The sequence below is a fragment of the Bombus flavifrons genome, chromosome 14, assembly GCF_040668555.2.
Source record: "Bombus flavifrons isolate JBK064 chromosome 14, iyBomFlav1_principal, whole genome shotgun sequence".
Classification (NCBI taxonomy): domain Eukaryota; kingdom Metazoa; phylum Arthropoda; class Insecta; order Hymenoptera; family Apidae; genus Bombus; species Bombus flavifrons.
In genome coordinates, this window is record NC_138455.1 from 8,841,813 (window position 1) to 8,861,293 (window position 19,481).

At 31.0% G+C, this 19,481-nt stretch overlaps 5 protein-coding genes across 5 annotated transcripts; 2 read left to right on the top strand and 3 right to left on the bottom strand.

The window, feature by feature from the left end:
• The first annotated feature begins 292 nt into the window (after positions 1–292).
• Positions 293–5,320, top strand: Vps11 (vacuolar protein sorting 11). The gene is made up of 16 exons (XM_069127504.1): positions 293–487; positions 582–650; positions 751–924; positions 998–1,194; positions 1,271–1,529; positions 1,607–1,761; positions 1,850–2,083; positions 2,173–2,473; positions 2,548–2,736; positions 2,808–2,930; positions 3,010–3,137; positions 3,209–3,421; positions 3,498–3,670; positions 3,741–4,038; positions 4,121–4,443; positions 4,536–5,320. Exons 1-16 carry the CDS (start codon positions 470–472, stop codon positions 4,961–4,963), a joined length of 3,282 nt encoding a protein of 1,093 aa, XP_068983605.1. The 5' UTR covers positions 293–469; the 3' UTR covers positions 4,964–5,320.
• A 33-nt stretch (positions 5,321–5,353) lies between these two features.
• On the bottom strand, positions 5,354–6,870 carry LOC138187058 (uncharacterized). The gene is made up of 2 exons (XM_069127509.1): positions 5,860–6,870; positions 5,354–5,793 (listed from the first exon to the last, which is right to left on the bottom strand). The coding sequence occupies exons 1-2, from the start codon at positions 6,868–6,870 to the stop codon at positions 5,503–5,505; spliced, it is 1,302 nt and encodes a 433-aa protein (XP_068983610.1). The 3' UTR covers positions 5,354–5,502.
• Positions 6,871–6,993: 123 nt separating this feature from the next.
• LOC138187056 (activating signal cointegrator 1 complex subunit 2) lies at positions 6,994–10,818 on the top strand. The gene is made up of 15 exons (XM_069127505.1): positions 6,994–7,133; positions 7,217–7,266; positions 7,378–7,455; positions 7,693–7,853; positions 8,001–8,385; positions 8,463–8,680; positions 8,757–8,942; positions 9,023–9,178; positions 9,272–9,365; positions 9,434–9,604; positions 9,659–9,793; positions 9,870–10,006; positions 10,099–10,219; positions 10,307–10,484; positions 10,610–10,818. The coding sequence occupies exons 2-15, from the start codon at positions 7,252–7,254 to the stop codon at positions 10,747–10,749; spliced, it is 2,175 nt and encodes a 724-aa protein (XP_068983606.1). The 5' UTR covers positions 6,994–7,133; positions 7,217–7,251; the 3' UTR covers positions 10,750–10,818.
• Positions 10,042–12,287, bottom strand: LOC138187059 (bridging integrator 3 homolog). The gene is made up of 4 exons (XM_069127510.1): positions 12,057–12,287; positions 11,731–11,838; positions 11,460–11,634; positions 10,042–11,397 (listed from the first exon to the last, which is right to left on the bottom strand). The coding sequence occupies exons 1-4, from the start codon at positions 12,062–12,064 to the stop codon at positions 10,888–10,890; spliced, it is 801 nt and encodes a 266-aa protein (XP_068983611.1). The 5' UTR covers positions 12,065–12,287; the 3' UTR covers positions 10,042–10,887.
• A 208-nt stretch (positions 12,288–12,495) lies between these two features.
• Positions 12,496–13,540, bottom strand: RpII18 (RNA polymerase II subunit RpII18). Its single transcript, XM_069127511.1, has 3 exons — positions 13,358–13,540; positions 12,900–13,052; positions 12,496–12,831 (listed from the first exon to the last, which is right to left on the bottom strand). Exons 1-3 carry the CDS (start codon positions 13,384–13,386, stop codon positions 12,621–12,623), a joined length of 393 nt encoding a protein of 130 aa, XP_068983612.1. The 5' UTR covers positions 13,387–13,540; the 3' UTR covers positions 12,496–12,620.
• Positions 13,541–19,481: the final 5,941 nt, after the last annotated feature.

Below are 19,481 nucleotides of genomic sequence, written 5' to 3' on the forward strand. Positions count from 1 at the left end.
TTTATTTTCTTGATAATTATAGTATTCATAAATTAGATTTTAGAGATAAAAAATGTTAAAATAAAAGAGGTGTATTATAATTTTTTTAAGAAACGAGTGAATAAAAAGATATCCAATTTTAAATCCCGCGAAATATTGAATTTAGTACCAAATAGCGTACACAGGTGGCGCATGATTCCGAATAATCCTACGTCGACATCTTTGCAAGAATACAGCAAACTAAATGCATCGATGCAGCACGTCGGTATAGTAGAAAATACATGTGCTTGCACCGCGCATGCGAGTGACCAAATATATATCATAACTGAGGGGAAATGTCATGCATAATCAGCTGGTCAAATATAGGTGAAAAGATGGCGGGCGTGCAACTTGATGTTGTTAGGTGTCAAAAGAAACAACTTTAACACGCTGTTCACTGGCTGTGTCGACAATATTTTGTTGCAAATGTGTAAATAGATAATTGCTGTACATGATGGCATTTCTCGAGGTTAGTCTCACATTTTATTCGAACATTTGATCGTATTTTATATGTCGTGTACATAACCCCCTTTTCCTCACACGAAAACGCATTTATCTTTTAGTGGAGACGCTTCAATTTTTTTGATCTTAAAAAAGAAGTTGACGGCGGGAAAATAGCCACGGCACTTGGTGTGAGTATTCATCGACTGAAATCCGATTTTTTCTGACATGATATTTGGTTATAGGTTAAGGCTATCGTGTTCGATGTATATTGTATGCTCTGTTGATTAGGACGCCCAAGTGACAGCAGCTACGAGCGGTAACGGGACTCTAGTATTCGGAGATTACACAGGCAATGTGCATTTAGTGAATAGAACTTACGATGTTACCACATTTCGCGCTTATGATGTCACATTAACGCTAGCACAACAAGTCCAACATTCCACTTTCTTGTTCACCATTGGTGTTAGTATCATTGCATAATTGTTACACATTGATGCAGAGATATTTGTCATTAATGAAAAGTATGTTTCCTTAGGAAGATGAATCAGGTTGTAATCCTACCATAAAGGTCTGGAATTTAGCTAAACCAGATAAACAAGGCAATCCAACATGTCTTCGTATAAGTAGAGCCATACCAAGTTATAGAGCAGTTCCTGCAACTGCTCTATGTGTGCATACTAGTCTTACATTAATGGCTATTGGCTTTGGAGATGGCTCTATTATGTTGTATAGGTAAAAATAATTAATTTTAATAACGGTAATCTTCTAATTTTCAAACATGTTATAATACACAACTTTCAATCCTTAGGGGTGATTTAACTAGGGAAAGGAAAAACAAGATAAAAGTATTCGAACATACCAATTTTTCAGTTACTGGTTTAGCAATAAAATCTAGTGGCAAACAAACTCATTTATTTGTTGCTACACCAAATAGCGTTTTCGTATATAATATTACTGTTAAGGATCAAGAATTTAAATCTCCCTTGGACACTATGGGCTGTGCCAGAAAGTGTAGTGTTCTTGCAGAATCTATGCAAGATAGTCATTTCATGATTGGTCGTGATGATGTAATAACATTAATATAATTTTATTATAGAATGTATGTAATAAATATTTTTCTACTAATAAATTTGTATTACTTTAGGCAATTTATTGTTACACACCAGATGGTAGAGGTCCTTGTTATGCAGCTGGCGGTCAAAAAATCATGTTAGAGTGGTTTAGAAGTTACCTAGTTATTATAGCAAAAGAAGCTGCGAATGATCCAAGAACAACAACTACCATTTCTGCAAAACCGAGGTAAGGAAATTTTACAGATCAATCAGATTCATAGTTTTTACAAATTCATTAAATGTAAACTAATTTTTAAAATATCATATGTTTATAGTACTATAGAACCAATACCTCCAGGAGTGGATAAGCATGTAATTACAGTACTTGATATACAAAACAAATGCATTGTTTTTTCTGCCCCGATGTTGTCTGTGCAAGCTGTTCTATCGGAATGGGGTGGATTTTTTATACTCAGTGGAGATAGTAAACTTTATCACTTAGATGAAAAAGACTTGCAATCGAAATTAGCATTACTTTTCAAGAAGAATTTATATGATATATCTATAAGGTAGGTAATTTCTACCTGAAGTTGTAGAAAATATTTCAATTATAATTATAATTGTATATAATTATAATTTAATATTACATTATTTTTAGAATAGCTAAGAATCAACAATATGATGCTGAAGGTTTAGTCGATATATTCCGACAATACGGCGATCATTTATATTCAAAAGGAGATCATACTGGAGCGATAGAACAATATATTAAAACTATTGGAAAGTTAGAACCATCGTATGTAATTAGAAAATTTTTAGATTCTCAACACATAGATAATCTAACAACCTATTTGCAAGCTTTGCATAAAAATGGGCAGGCAACAGAAGATCATACAACTTTGCTACTGAATTGTTATACGAAACTCAATCATACAGATAAATTAAAAGAATTTATCATGGTAAACAAACTATAACTAATTTGGGTACAAAATTTATCGGTAATTTTTATGATTATGTTATATAATGATTTTAGACAAAAGATAGAGAGATTGATTTCGATGTCGAAATTGCAATAAAAGTTTGTCGTCAAGCATCGCCGGAGGATGCTTTGCTGCTTGCAAAAAAACATGATCGTTACGAATGGTATCTTCGTATTCAAATAGAAGATAAACACGAGTACAAAAAGGCATTAGAATATATGGCTACTTTGGACTTTGAAGAAGTACGTTGATACATGCATTTAGACGTGCATCCAGATTCAATTTATTTCATTAATTTTGGACAATCTTTTAGGCAGAATCCAACATGAAGAAATATGGTACTATCCTAATAGAAAATGTGCCAGATGAATCAACGCAATTTTTAAAAGCCTTATGTACCAATTATAGGCCTTCCAATCAACCACTTGTAGATCAGGTAAAATTGAGGAATTAAAAAATAACAGATTTATATTGGTACAATAAAACATATACTTGTAATGACGTATTTGATTCAGGAAATGTTAGATGGTACTGTGGACCAACACATCGATAAAGCTAATCCAGAAGATTTTATTCACTTGTTTTTAAATAATTCAGAACGTCTTGTAGAATTCTTAGAGCACCTAGTAAAAATGAATACCAAGTTAGTATACCGAAATAAATAACAAGGAAAGTTCAATTTATATTCTACAAGTTAAATGTTTTAATACATAGGTGGAGCACTTTGGTATACAATACTTTAGTAGAACATTATCTTCATATTTGGTCAGCTTTGGATAATGATGTGGCAAAAGTACAATATGAACAGAAAATTGTACGACTTTTACAAAATTCGGAAGCGTGTTACGATAAAGATCAAATATTAATCTTATGCCATCAGCATAATTTCAGGCGTGGTTTACTCTTTCTTTATGAAGAAAGTAAATTGTAGGTTGAAGTAACATACACAATCGATATTATACTTCAAAAATTTATTTTATAATGTATATTATATTATATATAGATACCAAGAAATATTACGATTCCATTTACGCGAAGGAGACAGTGAACAAATCTTAGCTACGTGCAAACGATTTGGACATCAAGATCCGAATTTATGGGTCCAAGCTTTATGGAGTGTTGCAAGAAATAAAGAAGCACCAACTAAACTTCTTGCAGACATACTAACCCACATAGGTATGTCTAAAATTTAATTTAATCATTCCAGTTACACATAACATTTTTAAATAAAATTTATATTGGACAGGTCAAGAAAGGCTTTTATCACCATTGATGGTTCTTGATGCACTTTCTACTTCACTTTCTTGTACCTTGGGCGATGTGAGAACCTATTTTAACAGTGTGTTACGAACAGAGCATAAACAAACACAAGCAGATATAGAATTATCTGAAAAGTATCGAGCAGATACTAAAAAGATACGAGAACAAATAGATTCAATTAAAAATAGTACTATTATCTTCCAAGGATCACGTTGTAGTGCGTGTCACCATCAGTTAGAACTTCCATCAGTACATTTTATGTGTCAGCATTCATATCATCAACAGTGAGTTCAGATTTTATATCATATTATGTATAATAATATTTTATGAGGTATTTTAACATGTACGACCTTATTCTCGTAATAGCTGCTTTCAAAGATTCTCAGAGAACGAAAATGAATGTCCAGCTTGTTTACCAGACAATAAAAAATTGTTGGATATCATAAAAGCACAGGAACAATCAAAAGATCTTCATGAAACATTTCATAGTTTATTGGATCGAGCAGAGGATCCATTCTCATTAGTTGCTGATTATTTTGGTCGCGGAGTTTTTAAAAAATTAATGGTGATCACAGATAGCGATAAAATGTTGTCTGCGTCAGTGGCAAAGTTTGATGAATCAAAATTGAATTATGGGCCAGGAGCGGAAGCCAGGATCAGATTATCGGAGGGAAAGAACACAACGTTAGGTAAACAAAATTTTATTTGATTAAAAAAATTAATTTATTTACTCTTCAAGATATAGCACAATTTTTTATACAAATCAAAAATTTTATTATAGGAAAAACTGAAACTCATCGTTCGTATGATAATTATAATACAGTAGCGGATGATCGACTGCGGTCTTATCCAAAATCAGATCTGTACTCTTCATCAGTAGAAGCGAATATCTCTGGTACAATCAATGACATATCTAGTCCACGAGGAAATTCGAAGAAAGCTGTGCCAGTACCTATAAAGGAAGCTCGTATTCTAAACAGCACGACACCAAAATCATCACCAGTTCAAAAATCGTACGTGCCACCAAAAACACCGATTGTACCATCGAATCCATTCGGAGCAGACGACTACGATGAATCGAAAAATCCATTTGCCGAAGACAAAGACGATGACACTACTAATCCTTTTAAAGATAACGACGACACAAATCCCTTTAAGAATAATGACGATGATGACTATAATAAGAACCTGAATCCTTTTGGTAGATAAATTATATTTATTATATTCAACTGTTTCAACCACTAAACTCATGAATCACTAAAAAAGACAATTATGCGTTATTATTGACAAATAGGAACATTACAGCTTGCGAAGAAAAATATCGTAAATGTTATTGTCATATATAAAATTGTAAATTCATTACATGAATCTAGCTTGGCTTTTACCAGTATAATCCCCCACAATTATTCAGCCTAGGTGTATCATGAACTTTATATTGTTTTTTCTTTTTATACATGAATCACATAATAATATCTTTGGTGCTTTATGCAATTTGTAAAATAAAACTATATATTCACGTAGAAAAATAAGATATATAATTGTATATTAAACAATTAATTGTACATATATTCATTTATTATTTTTTTTTAATTTCGACATATATATTTTACAAAATGTCTGTTAAAGAATCTCATTCGATGAGTTTTATAAAAAATACTTTACATTTTACAAAAAGATACATTTACCAAAGTGGTTTCCAAATAGCAATTAACAAATAAGTTATGCATAATATAAAAATACTAGTCCAGTTATACATGATTTAAAATGTGTTTCCATTCACTTATTTGATCACTTATTCTGAAGGCATTCCAACTGTCTACAGTTTCTGGAATTCGTGGTTTTATAGAAACAGGAGTACAATATTCCTCAGTAGATACAGGTGTAAAGAAGTCAGAGAGTATTGGCACAACATCTTTTTGTCTTGGCTCTGGATCTTTACTACGAGTTAATCTGCTTGGCAATTGATTTTCATCTATGGATAAGTCTACCAAATCTTTGTAAACTGCTTCATCAAGAGGGAAATCTAAAGCAGTAAAAACCTGAAACACAAAACATAAGAGAATATTTTATGATCTTATAATTGTAAGCCATCACGTTTTTACTACCTTTCCATTTATAAGATTTTTATATGAAGCTGGTAAATGTTCAATATTAGTTATAACTTTTTGTTTCTTCATTTTATTTAATTTATTAATTGTACACATAATAGAATTATATTCTGGTTTTGCCAATTTTTCTCCAGAAATAATTGGCTTTGTACGAATGTTTTCATCTGTTTCTAAAATTGCTAAATTATCTGGCTGACTGTGTGATACTCCTGGACCTATGTATGGCTGTATTTTAGGACCAATTATATCTCTTACAACTTTACTGTATTTATAACATGGCATAATATCATGAAGTTTTGAATTTAGATTCTTTTTTATTGCAATTGAACTAGATGTCTTCTGTGCGACATTTAACTTTTTTGTACCAGTGCCAGCAGAAGAAAGTCGATTCTTATGTTTTAAAATGTCTAAATCTGTGGATTTTGTAGTTACAGTTTTAATATTTTTTTTAACAACTATTGATTTATTTTCTTTTTCTCTTCTACTTTTAGTGTACACTTTCTTTGAACCATTAATTTTATCAGAACTTTTTGATTTAAGTGTCTTGTCTAAACTTTCACTTTGTGCAATGGAAGAATCTGTAGAAACTGTTATGTCATTGTTTGGAAGTTTAATAGCAATTTTGGGAATATTAGCTTCTTTAATATTTGCTTTAATATTCTGACTGTTGTTAGCATCATTTAAAGGATTCTGATTTTCTGTTTTGATAGTGTTTTTATCCAAAGAGGACGAAGTTTCAATTGAACAAGGAGATGCATTAGCACGTAATGTGAAGTTTGATGCATTATCAACAAGCTTTGAATTTTTATTTTCCTGATTGCCAGATATTTCATTCGATTTCACTAATTTAACAGGTTTATCTAGTCTTACGACACTTAGGATTTTCGGCTTATCCTTAATACCATTTTGATCAGTCAAGCTTTTTAATTCTTTTGTTATCAATTTACCAGTATCCGGTTGACAAAATCTTACTTTTGGTCTCGTAAAAAATTTCGTATCCTTAGACATTATACAGAAATATAAAATTCTAAACTATTTTATTTATAAAAACGTTAATAACGAAGTATAGTACAGCGGTCTGATAACAAAGTACTTATATGAATGTTCAAAACATAACCTTTACGACACAGAGCTTTTGAACGATGTCAAGAGTAACTGTCACTATCAGAATTTTTTGCAGCACTACCAATTTCTTAACAAAACTACAAAGTTTGTACTTTGGGATTCCCCGGCTTCAATTTTTTTCTGCGATTTTCAACTTACAAAGATAGGTTAGTTATCGAAAAGACTATAGCGCTTAGCGCTCGTGCATTGTTAGGATCGCAATTTGTTCAACAATTAATTTCTTGTGCAGTTGTTTAGCGACAATTTAGAATACTTTGAAAGAACATGGAACCTTTTGAGGTAATTTATTTCCTATTATACATAATGTCTCGTTATGAAGACATTCGTTATAGTACGTTAGAACAATGCGATTTATTACAAACTTGCATAATGTTTTCATTCATTTAACAGAATCCCGATTTTCTACCACTAGAAAATTTAAAACTAACGATTAAAACCAATGGTATTGTCCAAAAGGTTGATGCTTTGGTACGTACATAAATAGCAATATGTTTGTGGATATATCAATTGATATTTGTCAAGCTTTTGATTAATAAATCTTACTACTTTGGTATTATATGAGTTTTTCATACATCTTCAAATCACTTTTCATATTTAATAATAACTTGTTAACAAATTCTCATATGTATTAATATCTATGAAATTAGAAAAGTGTTATCATAAATGTTAAATAAGTTGTTTCTTTCTATGTGGCAATCATTTTAGAGTAAAATATGGGCAAGTGACCACTATTTTTTACATTATGAACCTCCTAATATATATAATGATGATGGATCTGAAATTGTGGGAGCAAAACTACGATGGATAGAAATTGTCAATTATATGATCAATGATTTAAAATGGTTACTCAGCCTTCCATTTTATAGGTAAGCATAATTAGTAACAATAGTATCATTGAAAATGTTCAATAATTCTTTTATGAGATTATAATCAAATTTGCAATCAAATTATTGAAAGCTTTCTTTTAACACATACATTTATATATATTATATATTTATGTGTCTTTTATTTAGATTTTGGTCAAATATTGTGTTTAATACTTCAGTATTAGATACATTGGTATCTTTTCTACAAGATGCACCACCATTCTATGCTTTAGAAAATTTTCCAAATTGCCCAGAAATGGTGGAACTTCTAGAAACACTAAGTCACTATGTACTTATAATTTTTGCACGACTTGTCACAAATAAAGAAAGTCCTGAAGAATATATGAACCGTCCATTTCTTGGAAATTTATTATATGACAAATACATATTTACGGTACCTATCATCTTTGATCTTTGCCAACTTTATGGTCGAGAAAATGCAAAAATAATGGAAAGGATCTTAAACTCTTTATTTGCACTAGAACCGCAGTATAATAATGATCTTCAGAGAGCTGTTCCTTGTCTTATAGAGGTGAGGTATTAGATACAATATATAGAACAACTAATGTTTTATTAAAACAGAATTAAATATAAGTGTTGTTAGTTTAGGCCTTTGAAAATGTTGAAAGAAAATTTGGTAGTGATTCTACATATACCAATGAAGCAGTTTCACTGTCAAAGCAGGATACTAATTCCTCAAAGCTTACATTATTCCAGTTGGAAGATATGATATTATATGTTCTAGATATATCATCAACTGTTGGTGTGTTTTTAATAAATTATTCTCCAGCAGTGAGTATATTTCACACAGTGGATTTTATGAATAAGTAAGTTAAACTAATTAAACTATGTCCTTATTTGTTCTAAGTGTTCTGAATAGTTTATTTTATCATTTATCATTAGACTTGTTTCAGTATATGAAAACACAATACCTGAGATGTATAAAATATTAAAGAACTTAGCATATAATGATGAAAATATGCCGAAATATATAGAATTAAAGCATCGTCTGGATGTAATAAGGATTGAAATTTTGAAGCTTTTTCGTATTATTATATATGAACCAATATTGGCTATTCAAGAAAATTTGTAAGTGTATATGTATATTTAAATTACAAAGTATAATACATCCAATGTATAACATACTATGATTATGATATTATGCTTAGAAGTACGATAAAGGAAGCAGAGGTAAAGGAACGGGTGGACGAATATCTTAATTTATTAACCTTAGCAATTTCTGAAAAAGAATTTATTACAGATTATGATCAATTTTATCCTGTTAAATTAGATTTGACTATATTATCGAATATTTGTCCTGATGCGTATCCTTTTGTTAATGTAGTACTATTATGATTGCAATGATAGACAGATAAATATATGATGGTATCTTTTTATACTTAACAAATATTATTCAGTGATACAATAAAATATAATTATATTGTGAAATCAGTCAATACAATTATTGGAAGACCCAATGTTCCAGATACTAGCTTTTCTAATAAAGTAAATGTAAGTTTGAGAAATGGCTTGCAAATTGTATTTTGATGAAGCTTTTATATAATATTACCTTTTCATAGGAACCTGTAGCTGCAGCTGGACCTAGTGGTATTTTAAGTCAGACAACTATATCTGAAAACATAAAACCTTCAAATGAGAAACGAACTGTGGCAAAGAATTCTATTGAATTGGCTGTTCTTATTTCTGATGTTAAAGATATTTTAAATCATCTAGATGAAGGTTTTATTGAGGTAATTATTTTAATATGAAAGAATTGCGTGCATTTAACAACATTTATTTTACAGACAAGTTTGGAGTATTACAATTATGATAGTGCAGCTGTGGTACATGCCGTACTAGAAGATTCATTACCACCAGAATTAAAAGAATTGATGAAATTAGGGCCATCACAAATGCCTAGTGCACTACCAACCTATACAGTAAGAACATTTTATTATTTGAATCATGATACATAATCTAGTATAAACAATGTAAATATTCTTACTATTTTTCTAGGAAACTTCAGTTAAGGATGTAGCTAGTGGTATTGAAAGACTGGATATTAATATGCTTGATAATTTAAAGGGTGATGATATATATGTTAAAAAATCTAAAGAAATCATAGATATACCTAAAGATTACATAACTAAAAAGTAAGGATTCAAGGTTACTCTGAATAATACATATAACACATATAAAAATATATATTTGTAGATAACAAGAATATAAACAAAATTTGTTACAGTTACAGTCTCGTCGAAGATGTATACGATGACGAGTATGATGATACTTATGATAATAACGATATACGTGGTACACAGGATGATTCGACTGAAGCAGATTTAAGACCTTTTACTATACCTAGAGTTTGTATTTATATAATTCGGTTAAATTATAGTCTTCCCTAACACTATTAACATAATTATATAAAAATTAACGAACAATAATTTTAGGTTCTTCGCGAGAAACAAAAGGTTGAAACTGAAGAAGTTGAAACGGAGTCAGAAGATGAAGATGTAAGGAATGACCAAAATGGGAGAGACTGCTTTGTACAAAATCCAGAAGAGGTACGCGCTAGAGCAGAACAACAAAGGCAAATGCGAAGTGGAAGAGGTGCACCGAATGTAATAGGTATATTTGTCAATTTTTATAAAGTGCTGAATATAATTTAATAGTTACACTTAAATACAGCATGCATTATTAGTGTTTTTTTTATCAGTTCCAGTATTAAAATGATGTTGTTTTCATATGTGCAGGTAATCCTAAAGGTCAAGGACAAGAGAAAGCTGTATTATATAATAGGCAGCAAAAGAACACCAAGAAGGCGGAACGCGCTAATCACAATCGTCGTTCTGGTGCCCAGTGGAAACGAAATCAAGGAATGGTTCCATCATAAATCTATCTATACTTTTACAATATGAATGTAAATACTGCCATGTGATAAATACATTCGTACCTATGTTAATTTTATAGATTCAGTATTTAAATTATCACAACTTTGTTAAGATATCTGTTTAGGAAATTTTTATGATTCTTAATGATCTTTAACTATTGTAAGAGCTCTTATTCTATTCATTTGATTAGTGACTGCTTGTTGGTATTCGTCTTCAGGTACCATAGCGCTGGATGGCGATCCTGAAGTGTTTGGTACTGGCATTAAGTGTGTAAATAAATGAGTTGCACTCCCATAGTAATCTAATTGTATCATGATTACAGCATGTATGCTAGGTTTAATATATTCCAATCTCTTGTCTAAAAACATTGGTAGTTCTACAAGTAATTGAGCATGTACAGTCTTCAAGTCCTTAGCAGCTGCTTCTTCTGTTCTGCGTTCTTTTTCTAACTTTGCGATATGACTAGCAGTTCTGTCTTTTTTCTCTTGCAATTTTTTGACACGATTATAAGAGTATTTCCAAGTTGCCACCAGTTCCTCACGCTTGGCAATTGCTGCAGCTATTAGAATGAATTCATCTCGTAATTTTTTTAATGGTTCTATGAAAGTTTTTTGACAGAGAGCTGCCATTTCTTGCACTGTTTTCCCAATCTAATAAATGAGCAAAATTTTCATGATATTTCTTATCATGTAAAAACAATCTGTAAACTTACCTGTGTTGTTACTGAATGGTAATTTTCCACTACTTTTCTGAATTCATCACTGAGATGTGCTAAACCACAAGTTGTTAGGTTTAATGTCAACCTTTGGTCTGCTCGATCTAAATTTAGCACAGCTTCTATATACTTTTTCATTTCCTTTGTCAATTTCCTAATTGTATCTTCAACGCTTGAAAAACAAATAAGAAATTTTTAAATATACGAAATTTTTTAATATATTTCAATACATCATGGCAACAAGTGTTCTAACAATAAATATACATACTAAATGAGTCTTTGAACTGCAATATCTAATTCTCTGTCTTCTGAATGAGTTAATAGAGGTGGTGCTGGTGTAGGCCTCTGTGTCAAATGATTTTTCTTCAAAGGATTCCTGTGTACATTGTAATATTATTTAGAGGTGTTGTAACCTATTAGACCTTTAATTAGACTAATTATGATAGATATTATATATATATATATATATATATATATATATATATATATATATATATATATATATATATATTATATTATAATTATAATAGAATAATTTAGATTAACCTATTAGACCTATTAGATTAATAAATAATTATAAATGATATTACTTACCACGTCATATTATTGCCGTAATTTAACAAATCTTCATAATATTATATTTCATCAATCAAAGTTGTTTTACATGAATAGATTATTACGATTATTAATTAAGAAAACATTGAACACAGTGACGTCCACAGCAATTCAGAGTCTTATCGTTACTAATCTAGTATTCAATAGATAAAGTACAAGATAAAATGATCTATATATTTTCATATTTTATTATGTTCATTTTTTTAATCTTATCAATAAATATTTAAAGAAATTATGTAATAGAAAAAAGTTGACTCTTTTTCTATTCAAATTTCACATAATACTTCCTAACCTCAACTGTCATATTTCTAACGTCGGCTTGATGTTTAAATCTAACACAATTGCAATATAAACATATTTTTTCTCTTTTCTTTTTAAAGGATTTTATAACTGCAAAAATATATATACGCAAATAATATAGTTGCTAAATATTTTTTATTAAAATGAGTTATACAAAGTTAAAAATAATATAGATACAATGAGCTTTAATATTTCTTAAATTGCCTTACATCTTTATTTAGTATGTACAAGATTAAGCAGAATTTAGTGATCTATTATGATTAATTCGTCTATACCCCAATCCTCATAACTGTTGTCAGGTAAGTAACGTCTAATTATAATTGGGATTTTTCTTTGTTTTAGTTCTTTCATTGCAATTTGCAATGGATCAGTTTCTCCTTCCAACTCAACCATCACAGGAGCACACATAGCTATTTGCAATGCTCTTGTCCCTAATACTCTTGCTCTTTCATATCTAAAAGCACGTATTTAAAATATTCTTATTATTCTTAACATCAAAAGCTTCTGTTTAACATCACCTACTTTGTCATATATCTTGTTGTAATTCTTTTGGACCTTTGCACTCCACCAGTAGCTTCACCAGCTGCTAATAATTCTATATTTTCTCCATCTTCTTCTTGAGGTTCTAGTTCAATGTTGTCATCATCATCTACATCATCAAAATCATCTGCTACCCTGTAAATGAGGAAAAATTCAACGATCTTGATATACTTAAATTGAAATATACATTATATAAAAGAAATGTTATACTAGATCGTTATAATAATTTATTAAATATCTTTTAGGTTATGTTTAACTTTATGTGTAATAAGATGATAAAGGAATCTTTTTAACAAGAAATCATTCATCTAAAAGTAGTTGTACTGCTAAAAGCTTTACGACTATAATTATTCTTCAAAATATCAATAAATTTTTGTCATAAAACTACAATACACACAAGTGGATATGTATAAGATACCAGTTTAGTAAATATTACGTACTCATCTCCATCAAAATCATCATCTGCCATTTTTTTTTAATCAAATAAATGTTACTGTTAATACAAATTGATGACTCAATTACTTTATCTGCAGTTTGTTAAAATTTCTTTAGTTGGAAACAGTAATTAACGATGAATACAAAAGTCAAGCAAATACTAAACACGCAAAAACGAATTGAAAATACCACTACTCTCGTGCAAAAATTCCTAGGATGAGTATGAAAGATAATTGATTTGTGGAAATGGAAAATAAACAGATAAGTTACAGAAAATAAATAGACAATAAAAATATTATGTAGAAAATTGCAAATTAATATAAATAATATACATAATAATAAAAAACATGGTGATACTAGCTGGACAATTACAGTAATTTCTATAGCACCAAATAAATTTATTTAAAGATAACATTATTCAAAAATGATTGTAGTACCCTTAAATTTTATTTATAATATTTCGAGACAAAGGAAATTAATATTTTATCTGTGTTTTATAGGATTGCTTCAACTACAATATCACGAAACTGTGACGGGAATCGCAGGATCTTCAACACATCCAAACTACATCAGTGACATTAATTCTAATTACGTCTAATTGGTTGTAATAAACTATAGTTCATTATATTCCGTGAACCATAAAGATGATTGGGATTGTTTAGTATATTTATATTGTAACCCATGCTATTAATTATTAATTTTCTGAATAATGTATGTACGAAACATATTTATTAATTTCTAACAGTTTTTAAGAAATGATTATACAAACATTTTATTGTAAAAAGGGGAAAAAATTATACATCAATTAAGATAGAGTTAAGTTATATATTAGTTAATATATTTATATTTTACATAATACAGACAGTTTATAAGTACATATTGCTAAATATAGAATATGATTTCAATTGTATATTTAATTACTATATAATTTTTAAAACATAATAAGTAAGTGAATTTAAATGTCTTATAATTTATTTTTAACTTGGTCCACTTCCAATCCCCTTCCCTTCCCATATTCGCAAGTTAGAATACGGCAAATGTGAAAAACTCGGACATTGTCTACTTTTATCACCCTTCATATAGTCTGCCTTTCTTGCACATTATCGTCCTCTTTTCCTATTGTCGTTCATATCGTCTGTCTTTCTTGCACTGTATCTTTCTATCGCCCTTACGGCATGTACTGCCATCTACTCATGAACACTCCAAGTTTCAGTTCTATCCTTCCTTAATAAATGGCAGCGCATGAATTGTCCGAGACACATTTCAGAGCAACAAGTTCAAATTTTCCCTTCGGACAAGCCATGTGCTACCATCTATCAGTAAATGCTCGAAGTTTCAGTTCCTTTGTTCCTTAATTGATGGCAGCATATGGCTGGTCCAAAGACAAAAGTCTAACTGTTTGCTCGGAAGGGCCCATAGAAAGAGAGGTAAATAATGCGTGACAAAGACAGACGATACGAATGACGATAGAGAGAGATAGTATGCGACAAAAACAGAGAATACGAACCGTGATTGAAGGAGAGAGTGATAGTGTGCAACATATCTTCACGTTACTTCTTATTGAGGGATTAGGGTTGGTCAGTCTGGGATCGCTTGGCCGACCATTATATGATTAAACAGCTGATTAACTTTAATTAAACGTTTACTGGAACGTTTTAGTTATATAGAAACTACATGAATTATGTAAAATTGATAATTTCGCTATTATTATTCGCTCTATCTAACGCTGCGCACGCGACATACGTCTGTCCTCGTCGCCCACTATTGCTTTCCTTATCTACAGACTAAAGATATTTCGCCATTTATCGAAATTGTCCAGAACTAGAAACATGACGTCTTTTCAGTCCGTTTCGAGCGATGGCAGAAGCTCCTTTATTTGTAGACAAGGAGCGCTATATTGTGCGACAAGGATGGCAATAGCGATTAGTTGCACCGTTTCACCGCTACGTGGTAATAGTGGAATGCTTCAAAAAGTAAAAACCAGCAAAGCTACAAATATAATTCGCGAATTTTTACGATTGCGTATTTTCGATTAGGCCGTAAACTATTTTCCAGTACTAAATCTGTTTGGATTTCGTATGTAATAAATGATTTTCAATTATATAAATTAATAAAGAATACTTCGCGCGCTGTATAATTATAATAACTGTAGAATATTGTTCTGCACGGTTTATACATCGAAATATGACTCTGTAAGCGTACGGAGTAAGCTTGTAAATACGTTAAAAGGTTAAAAATATATCAGAATAGACTGTTAACAAATGTAGTTGGATAACAAATAAACCACCCATTGAATATTCATAAAAATGACACCAGATGGTAGCTAACAGATTCGCTTTACGCGTACAAACGCAAAAATACGATATTAATTACAAGGAAGCGAATATGAAATTAATACAAAAAAATATAGGCATAATTCGTGATCATTTCGAAACACGTCCTTACTAAATAATTAATAACTAATTATTTGAAACAAAATTTCCCATGAAAACTAGACACGAGTGTTTCTAAGACCGCTTTATCTTTGTAATGCTACTCTGTCAGTGCACGAACCAATATCAGAAAACGTGTAATTTATTAATTTTCATCGCACGATTTAATTTACTATGAAGTATCAGGAGCACATAACCTAACTTAACATACTTTTTCCCCACCGTCTCTCTATTCCTATCTTTTCTTATCTTTTCCCTCTGGTTTATGACGTCACGATATCTATTCGTCGACCTGTTAGCTCATTCTACGTTACTGTTACTAAATCTCGATTTTTAGTTGAAAATCATTCTCTCGCTAGGTGGCACTCATCTCTATTTCCTATTCTTATTTGAATTACTAGCGGGAACGTGTATATTTTTAAAAATGCTACAGGTACGACAGTTTCTGTGAAATTTTGTCTATTAAATAGCGGAATATCTTGAAATGTGACAGCATAATAAAATAAAGGAGTAAATGAATCCGTAAACTTACAAACGAGAAGATAGAGTAGACGGTAAAATATATAAATAAAATATGCCTAACAGATTTTTTAAATTGTCACAGTGAAGATAGTCTTGAGCTATCGGATAGCAGAATATTTTGAAATTCGATTGTTAAAAGAAGATAAAATAAATTTATAGATTTATGGATAAGAAAGAGAGCGTTAACTTTTATTTCTAGGAAATCGAGTCTTGGAAGAAGTCGGTTCATTTTAAAAATCCTTAAATTATAAAAATCCATGCAAGAAGTTATTTGAAAAGGAAGAAATAGAATGTATTAATTAAGATGGAATGTGGAGGATAGAAAACTTTCAAGAAGTAGACCATTTCTAAGAAACAGGTTCGTTATTAGGAATATTAAAGATAATTTTAGAGATAACTAAGAAGAAATTCATTTTTATATAAAACATTATTTATCTAAGTCGTGTTAGGAAAGAATGTTGAAAATGATGAACTATCTTTCACGCTAAAGTTACTTGAGACATAACATTAGTCGCGACTCTCGTATTCGAATTCTAACGCTGCTGGTCTGATTACGAGCCCGAGAACACGTGACGAATCATCTGCTCGAAGTTTCAAAATACAATTTCATTACGAACACCTATATCTACTTAGATCGATAAAACACGATGCCTGCAAAAATGCCAAGGGCACAGGTGTACTGTTACGCTTTGTTCTACGTCTATGGAAGAAAAGTAAAAAAAAAAAAAAAAAAAAAACAAACGGAATGGAAATCCATCGCCCGCGTTTGTTAACAGCTCCTGTGTTTCCAATTTTTTGATAATCTTTTTAAATTGGTATTTCCGTAGACTCACGAGAAAATTAGTAATTTTTTTACTGGATATTACGTACAGGGTAGCTCACAAGTTATATTCCCCGTTTAAAAATTCCACAACTTCTTTTTTATTATATGTTCTCAAATTTTTGTTTCAGATTTTTGCAACTCGTTTTTCTCGAAATTTGTAATGGGAAGATTCGCAACGGAGTATCGAGTAAAAATAATCGAATTTTATCTTCAAATTCGATGCTGCATTATACTAACGTTATATTATTGTATTATTAATTAAGAGGTCCAGATTGATTTGTTTCAACACGTCGACTGCCATACAAATTTTATACATTTTACCCCGTGAGTCGCGATAAATTGAAATATACTACACCGTACGGTTTAATCTTCGCAGAATCTTCCGTTATATTTGCTCACCTTTCTCTACAAATATCATCAAATATTAAATATTAATCACTACAAACAATTTAGTAACTTGAGTCACCGATGACTACCAAGACAGTCAACGTACTAAGAGTCGGAGAAAGACGAGTAGAAACGTGGAAGATCTTCTTTCTGAATGGTTCACGTGCGAAACATAGGACGATATTCGCTAAGTTGGCGAGCAACATAGAAACGGATCGTCTTATTTTTCCATTTCCTGTCAAAAGCGGAGCATGCTGACGCGGTGGAAGATCGACACTGGCGAACACTGACCTCCCTCTACTACTTGAGCTGTGTCCTTGGCCTTGAAACGAGAACGTGTTTCGGGAGATGAAATCCAACCGCACAGGTGGAACGATAATTGCTCGGCCGTCATAGCGAACGTAAGGCTTACCTTTACTTTCGCTCCGTTACGGAATCGGAGAACCTCCACACGAAGAGTAGAGTCATCGTGTTAAGTAACGCGAGACGTCTTCTTCTCTCTCAGCAGGCTGTCCAATGGATGCTGAAAAGAAAATTGGCGAGTCAGTGAGGAAATTTCGGTCGCAAGATTTGACAATATTCCAAATATTTCCACTGAAAATGCCCAATTAAAAAAAGAATAATTGTGATAAAAATTGGAAGATTCAAGGGAGTAGTTTTTAAATTTTTCTATTATTCTAATTTTCTATTATACAGGGTGGTTGGTAATTGGTGGTACAAGCGGAAAGGGGATGATTCTACGCGAAAAAAGGAGTCGAAAATATAGAATAAAAATTTTTCGTTTGAGGCTTTGTTTTCGAGAAAATCGACTTTGAATTTTCGCTCGGTACGCGTGCGGTACGTTATAACGGATCTCACTGTAGATCGTTGTCTCGATGGAAAAATTAAAAAAAAAATTTTTATTCTATATTTTCGACTTCTTTTTTCGAGTAGAATCACCCCCTTTCCGCTTGTACCACCAGTTACCAACCACCCTGTATATTTGAATGAGAAAATTTTGGGTATCTTTGCGTTGACCGTAACGAATTTATAAATAAATTTATAAGAAGATTTATGTCTAAGAAGAAGAAGGGAATTTTTTAAATATAGCGTTATGCAATCTCCTAAGAAACGGAAGAAAATTAATTCCCAAGTATCGAGCAAGCGATTCGCTAGGAAAGCTTTAATCTACACGAAGAAAATTATCCAATTTATACGTTGAAGTGTTTCGGTTTATTTATTTGCTGACGCAATTAACTTCAATTGAGCTCGTGCGTTCGCGCTAATTTACTTCGTTCTGTTCACTGAAGGCTGATACGTTGACATTCGTGCATTTTTAAGACTAGATCTTTTCCTTTCGTAATTGCATGTTATTTTTTTCAACTCTAAGAACACGCATAAGCTCTTGTCAAAATTAATAGTGCCTGTCGTTGAGATAGAAATATGATTACACCTATTCGAATTCGTCTCATTGTAGTATTATATTAACTCTCAAATACAAAATGTTATCATTTAGCAATATAATCTACATTTAGTAAGCAACGTTATCTACTGTAAATAGTACGAATACGAATTTCGTATAATTTTATGATGGTCCATAAATAGTCAATTTCAAACTGTTTTATTCCACTTAAAAGCATCTTAAAACCATGCATCTGGGAATCAAAGGTTAAAGATTCTAATGTTGAATTTAGGCAGACAATAAATTTAGCGAATAAATTTTACAACAAATATCTTCTACATAAACCTCTAATTTTGAAGAATGCAAATCATCTACGATAAAACAAATCGTACGAATTATTTCCTATACGAATCACAATATAAGTAGGAAACGTCTTAAGATATATGAATTACTTTCTATATGAATCATAATATAAGTAGGAGATGTCGTAAGATATTGTTTTTGAATATAAATCTTTTATGACAGATGTAAGTAAGAATAGACATGATACAAGTAATGATCATTTTGATCCGCTTTAATCAAAC

Excerpts from the sequence above, each read along its gene's own strand:
- LOC138187058 (XM_069127509.1), bottom strand. The coding sequence starts at position 6,870 with ATGTCTAAGGATACGAAATTTTTTACGAGACCAAAAGTAAGATTTTGT. Across the intron at positions 5,794-5,859 it reads AAAATCTTATAAATGGAAAG|GTTTTTACTGCTTTAGATTT; the intron begins GTAGTAAAAACG and ends TTTGTGTTTCAG.
- Vps11 (XM_069127504.1), top strand. Across the intron at positions 651-750 it reads AAATAGCCACGGCACTTGGT|GACGCCCAAGTGACAGCAGC; the intron begins GTGAGTATTCAT and ends TCTGTTGATTAG. Across the intron at positions 2,931-3,009 it reads ATCAACCACTTGTAGATCAG|GAAATGTTAGATGGTACTGT; the intron begins GTAAAATTGAGG and ends TATTTGATTCAG.
- RpII18 (XM_069127511.1), bottom strand. The coding sequence starts at position 13,386 with ATGGCAGATGATGATTTTGATGGAGATGA. Across the intron at positions 13,053-13,357 it reads GATGATTTTGATGGAGATGA|GGTAGCAGATGATTTTGATG; the intron begins GTACGTAATATT and ends CCTCATTTACAG. Across the intron at positions 12,832-12,899 it reads ACAACAAGATATATGACAAA|ATATGAAAGAGCAAGAGTAT; the intron begins GTAGGTGATGTT and ends ACGTGCTTTTAG.
- LOC138187059 (XM_069127510.1), bottom strand. Across the intron at positions 11,635-11,730 it reads GCAGTTCAAAGACTCATTTA|CGTTGAAGATACAATTAGGA; the intron begins GTATGTATATTT and ends TTGTTTTTCAAG. Across the intron at positions 11,398-11,459 it reads ACCATTCAGTAACAACACAG|ATTGGGAAAACAGTGCAAGA; the intron begins GTAAGTTTACAG and ends CTCATTTATTAG.
- LOC138187056 (XM_069127505.1), top strand. Across the intron at positions 8,386-8,462 it reads CTGTTCCTTGTCTTATAGAG|GCCTTTGAAAATGTTGAAAG; the intron begins GTGAGGTATTAG and ends TTGTTAGTTTAG. Across the intron at positions 9,179-9,271 it reads TCGAATATTTGTCCTGATGC|TGATACAATAAAATATAATT; the intron begins GTATCCTTTTGT and ends AATATTATTCAG.